The sequence below is a fragment of the Amblyraja radiata genome, chromosome 11 (assembly GCF_010909765.2).
Source record: "Amblyraja radiata isolate CabotCenter1 chromosome 11, sAmbRad1.1.pri, whole genome shotgun sequence".
In the NCBI taxonomy this organism is placed as follows: domain Eukaryota; kingdom Metazoa; phylum Chordata; class Chondrichthyes; order Rajiformes; family Rajidae; genus Amblyraja; species Amblyraja radiata.
Window position 1 is genome coordinate 15755223 of NC_045966.1, and position 12516 is coordinate 15767738.

Here is a 12516-nt window from a genome sequence, read left to right on the forward strand (position 1 = left end):
AATAGATTATTCCTTATTTCTTATGAGCCCATCCTCAAATCAGTTACCTGATTACCTGCTGGACTGTTGCAGTAAACCAAAACATGCTCACGCAACAAAACTCTTCTTCTAATGGGACACAAGTTCTATAAATGATAAAAATTCCTGCTGAGCTGATGGTCACTATATTAGAATTGGCAATATCCCATTCCATGGGAAGCTAATTGTTTATATAAACAGAGCGACCATTTGTTCCAGTTGATGTTATTGCAGCAGAGATTGATGAGAGCTGACGTAGTTTAGTTTTAGTTTAGATTAGTGTATTATTGTCACCTGGTACCCATGGTTAGCTTTACACATTTATGTGCAGAAAAATCTCTTCTTAGCAATGGAAGAAGCCACAGGGGGGTTTGAGGAAGGCAATAATTGTCATTACAAATGTGGATGAGATCCACCAGGAAGTAACTCCTCTTGAGGAAGAATGTAGATGTCATCTATTATGTCAATCCGAGCATGGGGAAGCATTGGCCTTCAGGTATGTGAAGGAAGTTAAGAAACTGAACATTCATGTAATCAGTGCCTTCAAATGTCTGTTCTGCTCCACCACTGTAACAAGTTATCCACATCTCCTCTATGTACATCTAAATCGCACCAAAACATATGTATGAATGAATGAATGAATAAGTTTATGAATGAATGAATGAATGAATGAATACGTTTATTGGCCAAGTATTCACATACAAGGAATTTGCCTTGGTGCTCCGCTCGCAAGTAACAACACGACATACAGTAACAATTAAGAATGACACATAAAACATTAAACATTAATAATAAAACATTATAGTTTAAACATGTGAATGAAATAAAATACCAGAGCAAAAGGAGGCTACAGGCTTGGTTATTGAGTAGAGCTACTACTCGTGGAAAAAAATGTTTTTATGTCTGGCTGTGGCGGCTTTGACAGTCCGGAGTCACCTGCCAGAGGGAAGTGCTTCAAAGAGTTTGTGGCCAGGGTGAGAGGGGTCAGAGATGATCTTACCCGCGTGCTTCCTGGCCCTTGCAGTGTACAGTTCGTCAATGGAGGGAAGGTTGCAGCCAACAACCTTCTCAACTGATCGGACGATTCGCTGCAGCCTCCGGATGTCATGCTTGGTAGCTGAGCCAAACCAGACCATGATGGAGAAGGCGAGGACAGACTATGATGGCAGTATAGAATTGGACCATCATTGCCTGTGGCAGATTGTGTTTCCTCAGCTGCCACAGGAAGTACATGCTCTGTGGAGCCTTTTTGACTGTGGAATCGATGGTGGCCCCTCATTTCAGGTCCTTGGAGATGATGGTTCCCAGAAAGACTCCACAGATGTGACTGTGGTGTTGTTGATGGTGAGAGGGGAGGGGGAGCTCTCCTAAAGTCTACTATCAATTCAACTGTCTTAAGAGCATTGAGCTCCAGGTTGTTACGAAGGCACCAGGATGCCATCTGTGACACTTCCTGTCTGTAGGCAGATTCCTCCCCATCCTGGATCAATCCAAGTAGGGTTGTGTTGTCTGCAAACTTGAGAAGCTTGTTTCTTGTGTGGATGGTGGCAGCCTTCCTTGATTTATTCCTTTATAAATCTCCCGTCATCCCAAATAGTAGATCTGAAAGCCCTATGATTAGAGGGAACCTGGAAGAAACATGCTTTGTCCTGATTGGTTTCCATTCGAGACAATCAGAACTTCAACCTCCACTTCATTGGGAGTTCAGCAAGCACTATCAAAACCAAGTTGGTGCCATGAAATTCAAATCCCTGTCAAAGCCATTCATAATGTGCCCAATAAAGTGTGATAATACCTCCCCTGCTCCGCAAACAAGTTACACACCTTAGGGAGAAGCAATGCTTAGGGAGAATTCAATGTGCTTTGAGTTCAGAGAAATTCCACCGAGAGATTCTCGCAGGAGATTCTTCCACCTTGTATCCTCAGTATGATTGCTTGTGCTGAATAAAGACCTCTACATGTACACTCTGCATGTGTTGCACATTCAAAGTCACCACTGTCAAACCTGGAGTATGGCACTTTGCAGATGAATGGTGTCAGGTGCTATTTTGCTATTTTTTTGTGGTTGCCCATCCTGACCCATTTAAGTTCACGTTCAAACCCTTCATTGAACTGTTGTCAAATTAAACCTGCAGTTGCTTTTGAATCTATATCATTATTTCCTGTATTAACTCTTCTACCATAATATCTTAATCATTTTCAGATGATGCTCAGTTTTTCCATTTATTAAAGATGGCTTTTGTTCACATACCTTCATACCAGGGAATCCTCTATCACCTTTTTCACTAGCATCACCTTTTTCTCCTTTGCTGCCATTCAATCCTGGTTCACCCTAAGCAGAAAGCAGAAATGGTCTCCTTGATTTACTACCACATTGACTGCATCTTTGAAAACAGTAGAATTGTAATTAGATAATTTTAGTGATTTTAGGAATGATAGACTTCCAAGACTCAGTTTTAAGACGAGGGTTAAGTGTGGATAATCATAATAATAATAAAAAAAGAATTGGAAATACAATGGATCAATCACTTAACTGTATTTTCCATACATTGTGTTTAGGAAATGTCTTGCCTGTTACTAGGTTATTGAGCTGAAGTTATAGGAAATGAAACATATTGGCATATATACTTACAGGTGGACCAAAGAAACCAGTTTCTCCTTTGTCACCTTTCTGCCCTGGAAGTCCTGGGATTCCCATGTCGCCTTTAGGACCCACTATGCCCTAAATATATCGGAAAACACAACACCTGAATTGGAAGCTTACATTTTAACACCTTCAATGGTTCAATGGTACTTCATTGCCACATGTAGCTTAGTACTGTACAATTCCTTTTTTGCATATAGTTCAGTAATAATTTTACTTTATATACGCACTTTTATACATAAGTACAAGAGTATAAGAATAGTAGATGACACTGAAGTACACAAGCTTCAGAATGTATTAGACAGGAACATTCTCAAGTTGATTAGAGTAGGTTGTTTATGGGCAACGGGATGTTATGAATGTGGGATGCTTTTATAAGTGTGATGACAAGAGTTCAGGGCAAGGCAGACAGGCAGGCAGGTAGGTGTAAGAAGCTTGGATGAAGTGAGAAATTGAGGCTCTGGTCAGGATAAAGGAAGCAGGCTGTGGCTGGATCTTGCTTGACTTTTAATATGTTGTTGGATTTCCACTTTTCCAAGCGGAGAATATTGATGACAACAGAAAGACTGTAACGTTGGGAGATGAGTCACATACTGCAGAAAGTGTGCCTTGGAAGATGCTCTTTTGACACATTCTGAATGTAGTTACTCTGAATAAATTTCTGAATTGACCAACAATTACAACCATTTTCCTTTGTGAAAGGCATAATTCTACGAAATAGAGGAGCTTTCTCCATTGATTTCCACGACAATGTTCCTAGATCCTTTTGATGTCAAGAGCTGGCACTCTCTGGATTTCTATTTTATTCTTCTTCTCATCTCCATCTCCCCTTCCTCCTGCCTGAATCCAACAGCATGCCCCCTGCCCCGGCACCCTCTCTCCACATTCCCTGGTGAGTATGGAAAACCTGCTGACACTCCAGTACTGCGAGTTTTGAAATGGCCAAAGAAGCCTGCACATGATGCACAGACCTGATCACAGGTAGACGAGTGGTTCTCCTCGGTACAGGTGGCCGTTTAGTTAGGGATGCCCTTCCTTCCTGAATGTTCATGCACAGTAGCTGCATGCTCCCGGTGCAACAGCAGCACTGTGGTGCAGCGGGTCGAGCGGCTGCCTCATGGCGCCAGAGACCCAGGTTCAATCCTGACTTTGGGTGCTATCTGAGTGGAGTTTGTACGTTCTCCCTGTTTCTGCGTGGGTTTCCTCCAGGTGCTCTGGTTGCCTTCTTCGTCCCACAGGCATGAGGGTTTGTGGTTTAATTGGCTGCTCTAAATTGCCCCTAGTGTGTAGGGAGTGGATGGGAAATTGGGGATAACATAGAGCAAATGATGAATGGCCTGCGTGTACTCAGTGGGTTGAAGGTAGACACAAAGTGCTGGAGTAGCTCAGCGGGTCAGGCAGTAGCTCTGGAGAAAAGGAATATGTGACGCTTCAGATCGGAATCTTTCAGACTAAAGGAGACTGAAGAAAGGTACCGACTTGAAACGTCACAATAGACAATAGGTGCAGGAGTAGGCCCTTCGAGCCAGCATTGCCATTCAATGTGATCATCCACAATCAGTACCCCATTCCTGCCTTCTCCCCATATCCCTGACTCCGCTATCTTTAAGAGCCCTATCTAGTTCTCTCTTGAAAGTATCCAGAGAACCGGCCTCCATCGCCCTCTGAGGCAGAGAATTTCACAGACTCACAACTCTCTGTGTGAAAAAGTGTTTCCTCACCTCTGTTCTAAATGGCTTACCCTTTATTCTTAAACTGTGGCCCCTGGTTCTGGACTCTCCCAACATCGGGAACATGTTTCCTGCCTCTAACGTGTCCAAACCCTTAATAACCTTATATGTTTCAATAAGATGCCCTCTCATCCTAAATTCCAGAGTATACAAGCCCAGTCGCTCCATTCTCTCAGCATATGACAGTGCCGCCATCCTGAGAATTAACTTTGTAAACCTACGCTGCACTCCCTCAATAGCAAGAATGTCCTTACTCAAATTTGGAGACCAAAATTGCACACAATACTCCAGATGTGGTCTCACTAGGGCCTGTACAACTGCAGGAGGATCTCTTTGCACCTATACTCAACTCCTCTTGTTATGAAGGCCAACATGCCATTTGCTTTCTTCACTACCTGCTCTACCTGCATGCATACTTTCATTGACTGATGAACAAGGACCCCCAGATCCCGTTGTAATTCCCCTTTTCCCAATTTGACACAATTTAGATAATAATCTGCCTTCCTGTTTTTGCTACCAAAGTGGATAACCTCACATTTATCCACATTAAACTGCATCTGCCATGCATCTGCCCACTCACCCAACCTGTCCAAGTCACCCTGCATTCTCATAGCATCCTCCTCACAGTTCACATTGCCACCCAGCTTCGTGTCATTTGCAAATTTGCTAATGTTACTTTGAATCCCTTCGTCTAAATCATTGATGTATATTGTAAATAGCTGCAGTCCCAACATCAAGCCTTGCGGTACCCCACTAGTCACTGCCTGCCATTCTGAAAGGGACCCGTTAAACCCTACTCTTTATTTCTTGTCTGCCAACCAAATTTCTTTCCATGTCAGCACTCTACCCCCAATACCATGTGCCCTAATTTTGCCCACTAATCTCCTATGTGGGACCTTATCAAATGCTTTCTGAAAGTCCATCCACTGGCTCACCCTTGTCCATTTTCCTAGTTCCATCCTCAAAAAATTTCAGAAGATTAGTCAAACATGATTTCCCCATCGTAAATCCATGCTGACTCGGACTGATCCTGTTACTGCTATCCAAATGTACCGCTGTTTCATCTTTTATGATTAACTCCAGCATCTTCCCCACCACCGACATCAGGCTAACTGGTCTATAATTCTCTGTTACCTATTCCTTTTCTCCAGAGATGCTGCCTGATCCACTGAGTTACGCCGGCATTTTGTGTCTATCTTCGGTATAAACTAACATCTGCAGTTCCCTCCAACAGAGTGGGTTGAAGGGCATGTTTTCATGCTGTATCTCTAAACAAAACTAAACTAAATACGAGGTTAGAATGAAGTACAAATGAAATCTTCAGCTGAGTGGTTCTGGGAGAACCTAAACTGCACAATGGGAAGCAAGTGCTGCTCGATAATTTACTAGAATGTTGCCTGGGTTTCAGCAACTAAGTTACAGAGAAAGGTTGAACAAGTTAGGTCTTTATTCTTTGGAGCGCAGAAGGTTAAGGGGGGACTTGATAGAGGTCTTTAAAATGATGAGAGGGATAGACAGAGTTGACGTGGATAAGCTTTTCCCATTGAGAGTAGGGAAGATTCAAACAAGAGGACATGACTTGAGAATTAAGGGACAGAAGTTTAGGGGTAACATGAGGGGGAACTCCTTTACTCAGAGTGGTAGCTGTGTGGAATGAGCTTCCAGTGCAAGTGGTGGAGGCAGGTTCGTTTTTATCATTTAAAAATAAATTGGATAGGTATATGGACGGGAAAGGAATGGAGGGTTATGGTCTGAGTGGACTAGAAGTGGACTAGAAGGGCCGAGATGGCTTGTTTCCATGCTGTAATTGTTATATGGTTATATGATAACATTGCTGATAATGCTTTTCATCTCCTGTTGATTGCAGAGTGGGTGAAGGGTGGGGAGGTAATTGATCAGAACGTGTTTTTACTGCTTTGTTTGGACGTGTTTTCCACTCTGACCAGTGGATGGCAGTGTTGCAGCTTGGCTGGCGGCTTGTTTAGTTCATGTACACAAGAACTGTCAAAGTGCCATATACGTCAGAGCCTATATCCGTTGGTAAGATTGCTTTCTTATGTTCTCATATACTGTAACTCCATTTTGAGCGCATGATTTGACTATCGCCCTCAATTCTTTTTCTCCAGAGATGCTGTCTGACCCGCTGAGTTACTCCAGCTTTTTGTGTCTATCTTTAAACCAGCATCTGCAGTTCCTCCCTGCACATCAATGTAAATCATATTGTAGCACACCCTACATCTATACTGGCTCGTGTGCTCTGGAGTTTACAAATAAAGAAGTATTGTTAAAATTGTGCAGGATCAAAGTCAAAGTCAGTAAAATGTATTTGTCACATGCACACCTGGCGAGACCACACTTGGAGTACTCTGCACAGTTTTGGAGCCTTATTTAAAAAAGGATCTACTGCCATTGAGGTCAGTCCAAGAGTGATGTAGGCTGGGATGTGAGTGTTGGCCTACCATGAGAGGCTAAAATAAAAATAGAGCTATGGAGTTAGAGTTCAGGAGAATGAGTGACGATTTTATTGAAGCACTGAAGGCGAGGCACATACGTAGTTACATAGAAACTTTTTCTTGCGGAGGGTGGAAAATCTCTGGTTATGGGTGACTAACACAGAAGAAAAGTTGAGGCCCAGAGTAGATCAACCAAGATCACATTAAACGGTGACCTACTCCTGCTCCTATCATCTCATGTCTTTTGTCATAAACAAAGTTCCAGTTTGGTTACATGGGTTTTAAGCTGTCATCTTGCATTGTTCCTGCTCAGCAGTTGCAAAGCTTGTATTTAACAATTAGCATATGTTACCCTTGGTTTCTCCTCTGCTTGAGTCTGAACGAGTCCACTTACTTCAAGCCTGCACATTGAAATCACTGAGAAATCAAGCGTTTTCAGATTCATCCTCCGACAATGATATACAGCTACACTTAGCATTCAACAACTTTGTCGAGACAAGGAACTGCATATGCTGTCTTACTAAAAAAGCCGCAAAGTGCTGGAGTAAGTCAGTGGGTCAGGGAGCATCTCTGGAGAACATGGATAGGTGATGTTTTGGGTTGAGACCCTTCTTCAAATTAATTGTGGTGGTGGGGGGGCAGAACAAAACCTGGTGAGTGATAGGTGGATACAGGCGCACGGGGGGTGTGATAGGCAGATGGTTGGACAAGGGCCAGAGATGAAAGACAAAAGATGTGAGATAAGGATAAAAGTAGTACGAATTGTGAAGCCAGAAGGAGGAATAGAGGTGGACAGGGGAGGGAGAAGGGGGGAAATGGGTATCACACCAAGAGGAATATGAGGTGTTGCGTCTCCAGTTTGCGCGTAGCCTTACTCTGGCAATGGGGGAAGCCCAGAACAGAAGGTCAGTATGGGAATGGGAACAGGAGTTAACAACCGGAAATGCAGCAAGTCTTAGCGACTGAGCACAAGTGTTTGGTGAAATAGTAGCCAAGTCTACACTTGGTCTCGCCAATGTAATAAAGGAGACTACATTGGGAATACCACATGAGGTTAGAGGAGGTCCATGTGAACCTCTGTTATTTTAGGCTCCTTCAATGCATTTCCATTCTACCTTTGTCGCTACTGTGCCCTGTGTTCTTAGTCCACAGTAAACATGCACAGTGTGCATATTTCAATGTAGGAAGCACAGAAGTCCAGGAGGCAAATCTAGTTTATTTGAGGATCTTCTCAGATAGTGGACAATGAACAGGTTGTTAAATGGATCATGCAGTGACATGGCGCTTACGTGTGCATGTTAGAAGCAGGTTGACATCTGTGGGACTGAAGTCCTACAATGCTCAGAATTGGGTGAAGTTGCATTAGTGAACTAACTGGATTTTTGAGATGATCTGGTACTTTTATGGACAATATCACTGATATTTATTCATTCATGATTGAACTAAATTAACTTTAATGCTTGGGTTTGAACATATTCTCCAAATTATTGCACCAGTAATACAACCATATTGATATAGAATTAAATGGGAGAAATGGGCAACTGTGTGATTAGATGTGACCTACAATTTAAATAATAAGGGGCTTTGAAAACACTTGAAAAAGGCTAAGAGCAAACTATGTCACAAAACTGCTTCGATCTCAATGTAGAGTTTCAAATGTGAAGGCACATAAATGCATATTTGACCAGATACAAGTTTAGACGAAGTAATGATGTAAGGAAATAAGCCAATTTAAGTTCCAGAATACAATTTGGATAGCATGTTAAATCTAAGGAGCAATTAGATAAACCTAATAAAGTAAAGTATATTTCATTAAACATAACTGTACAATTTTGTACAATCTAATGTATCTTAATTGTGAAATCGCTACCTGGAGTGCTTCTTGAATCTTTCCATCACAGTCTACTAGCTCTGTTGTTCCTTGGTCACCTTTTTCACCCTTCATAGAAATTTGTAAAACAGGAGCGGTATTAATTAAACGGTCTGGAAAAGTCAATTTAAATCATGAAACAGTGGCTGCTATATCTCTCCAGTCAAGTGGCCCATCAAAGCAAGAGGAAGAAAGAGACCAAACACAGTAACACAAGGGAAGTGGAGGACATGGGGTGGCAATATGCAGATCTCGTGCTTCCCTCTCAGTATCTGCTAGTTTATTCCCTTCCTTCATGCCAGGAATGCATCCAGCACACAGCAGGCCACCAGTGACTTTTCACTGTTTGATGAGGTCCAGCTGCTACCTTTGGCTCTAAAGAGAAATGCCTGCAGTACAAATTGGTTATGTAAGTGATCTGACCTTGGGTTATCATGCAAGACCAGCTGTTTCTCACACAGGCTGAGTACAAGATGTAGGAAGAATGCCATTAGCCTATTGTGTGCTACAGTTCAGGGTTAACCTTCTGAAGAATTTTGCCGAAGAACTAAAAGTATTTGAATACATTGCCTGAAAAGATTATGGAAGCATACTCAATAATTTTCACAAAGGTATTGGATAAATATTTGGAAAGGATATCAGTCATAGAATAATCCCTCTGTGTGGCAAATGGTTGTACATTTCATATTCAATAACAGTGACCACACTTCAAAAGTTCCCGACTGGTTTTGACACATTTTGAGACATCCTGAGTTTCCAGTAGTTAATATACAAATTAAAATTCTTACATGGTAATCAGCCTTTATAAGATGTGAAAATATAACATTTCAGACTGCTGTGACAATACAATATATATGTTGTTCCTAGTGTACAGAACATCTTGCTGTGTATTAGACATACCTTAGCTTCACAATTAATTCAATTGCTATTTAACAACACCAACAAATAATAATTAAAGATGTCAGTGGGTAGAACACTGAAGTGGGCTCCAAGCAGCAGGAAGGGTTGGGGAAGGAATGCATGGTTAAGCTTAGCGATGTTACCTGGGCTTCAGAAAGAAACAAATATCATGTAGTGATTTCAGATTTCTGGCATTCTGCACTAACTAGTTCCCTCAATAATTCTGAAAACGAACATGTTCCAAAAACACTATTACTTACATTTAATCCTGGAGGTCCACTTTCTCCTTTCTCCCCAGGTTCGCCCTAAAACAAAGTTCATGATATATTTATTACAATTTATGGAATGCAGAATTAAAATTAAATGCAACCACAATTACACATTATGAAAGTGGGCCTGACCCTGCCCAGAGTCACTGACTGTTCATGGCTGCCTCCAGTTCACATTCCTGGATCTACGACCCCAGCACCAAAAAAGGCTCTAAAAGGGCACAAAGTGCTGGAGTAACTCAGCAGGTCAGGCAGCATCTCTGGAGAACATGGATAAAATACATTGAGTGTATTTTAAAGGTACAGTGCATTAAGACTTTGCCAAACACACCTACTACAATTTATAATTTTATCTCTACCCGGTCCTTAAATTTAAATCATTGCATTCAAATTCTGAAAAGCAATTTTTCTTCATAAGAACATTTTTATTCCACTCCAGTGGCAGGATAACGATTCAAATTACTACTGCTGGTAATGAAATGCAGAGTGGACCCATGCCGGCAGCAAAATAACATTTATATATTCTTGCTTAAATTAGCAATGGATTTTTTGTTTTAAACATAATCACCAAAAACATCCTCCAATTTCAGTAATCTCACTCCAGGGTATATGAAACCCTAGCCTTCTCATTTGCCTTGGTGATCTGTGAGCAGACAGTCAAATAGAGACACATGGCTATAATTTTAAAATTATTTGTACCTTTAGGATACATAACCTAAAGAAACTTTAACGAGAATGTTTTTCTATATTTTCACAATTTAGATTCAGTTGACAACAATCATATCATTTGTACGACAGATCAAACATATTAAACATATGTGCTCAGCCACAAATAATTATCTGAAGTTCAGATAAAAAATGTGCTGCTTAAGAATCTATTTACAAGGTAAATAATAACGAGCCCAATTTATGCAATCCAAACTTTAAAAGAATATGACTTCTCATTATCTAACATTATTCCGTTTATCAATAAAAAAGTGACTAATTATAAAATGTAGTGGCACAATGGCACAGCTGGTAGATCTGTAGCCTCGCAACACCAGGGACCCTGGTTCAATCCTGACCTCTGGTGCTCCGGTTTCCTCCCACATACCACAGACATGCGGGTTTGTTGGTTAATTGGCCTCTGTAAAATTGCCCATAGTGTGTTGGGAGTGGATGCAAAAGTGGGATAACATAGAAGTAGTGTGAATGGGTGACCGATGGTCGGTATGGACTCGATGGGCCAAAGGGCCAGTTTCCATGCTATTTCTCTAAAAATTATTGAAGTGCCCCCTGGAAGACCACAAAGGGATCACAAAGGGAGATCAGGCTCGAAGGGCCGAATGGTCTACTCCTGCACCTATTTTCTATGTTTCTATGTCTATTATGATTATTCATAATTTTAGTGATGAATAGCTTTTGGGAGTTTCAGAGTTAAATTAGATTTGCGTGATATTAACGCACATGCAACTTCTGACAGACTTAACACAACAAAATAGCCTATATATTTAGCCACTGTTTATTTTCATCTGTTAACCAGCAGTCTAAGGCAGCATGAATTATGTGCACAGATTTTCAACCAGAAAGTCATATGGGAACAAAAAAACAAATAGTCGCTCCATGTTCAAATTCTTAAGAATAATAATAATAATGGATGGGATTTATATAGCGCCTTTCTAATACTCAAGAAGTATTAGGCAGTTTGTTTACATATGCAAAATAGCCTGTTTGATGCCCTCCTGCCCAAACAACTTTCCCCACCACCAGACTGGCTTGCCTGAATCAGTGAGTCGTTTGCCCTCATCCTCCAGTATTCCCATCGAAGCAGATGGATCAGCCTTTCACTAAAGACCCCCGCCACCATCTCCCTGTACTCAAGTTTATAAAAGTTCACAACACAAAACAAACTTCATTCTGCTCTCAGGCGAGTTTTCCTCTCCCACTTATGTTATTCTCAATGATGTTTGAAGTATTTATTTCAAGAGGGCTAGAACACAAAAACAGGGATGTAATGCTAAGGCGCTGGTCAGGCCGCATTTGGAGTATTCTGAACAATTTTGGGCACCATATCTGAGGAAGGATGTACTGGCTCTGGAGAGGGTCCATAGTAGGTTTACAAGAATGATCCCAGGAATGAGTGCGTTAACATTTGATGAGCGTTTGATGGAACTGGGCCTGTACTGGCTGGAGCTTAGAAGGATGAAGGGATCCCCTCTGAAACCTATTGAATAGTGAAAGGCTTGGATAGTGTGGATGCATAGAGGATGTTTCCACTCGTGGAAGAGTCCAGGACTAGAGGTCATAGTCTCCAAATTAAATGACGTTCCTTTAAGGAAGTGAGGAGGAATTTCTTTAGAGGGTGCTGAATCTGTGGAATTCTTGGCACAGAAGGCTGTGGAGGCCAAGTCAATGGATATTTTTAAAGCAGAGCTAGATAGATTCTTTATTAGTACGGGTGTCAAGGGTTACGGGGAGAAGGCAGGAGAATGGGGTTAGGAGGGAGAAATGGATTAGCCGTGATTGAATAGCGGAGTAGACTTGATGAGCCGAATGACCTAATTCTGCTCCTATAACTGATAACCTTATGACCTTACGTGGGCCGAATTCATGTAAACACATGTTAACTAAAATGATTTTGATATGGATCAAA

At 41.5% G+C, this 12516-nt stretch overlaps 1 protein-coding gene across 2 annotated transcripts in view; it reads right to left on the reverse strand.

Annotated features, from left to right (window-relative positions):
- The window catches only part of LOC116978324 (collagen alpha-1(XXIII) chain-like), a 166096-nt gene that overhangs the window by 18886 nt on the left and 134694 nt on the right, over positions 1–12516 (reverse strand). For both annotated transcript variants that reach the window (XM_033029401.1, XM_033029399.1), the window contains 4 exons: positions 9876–9920; positions 8716–8784; positions 2651–2740; positions 2270–2350 (listed from right to left, as the gene is read on the reverse strand). In XM_033029401.1, the coding sequence (XP_032885292.1) occupies positions 2270–2350; positions 2651–2740; positions 8716–8784; positions 9876–9920 (285 nt within the window). The remainder of the gene's footprint in view (positions 1–2269; positions 2351–2650; positions 2741–8715; positions 8785–9875; positions 9921–12516) is intronic.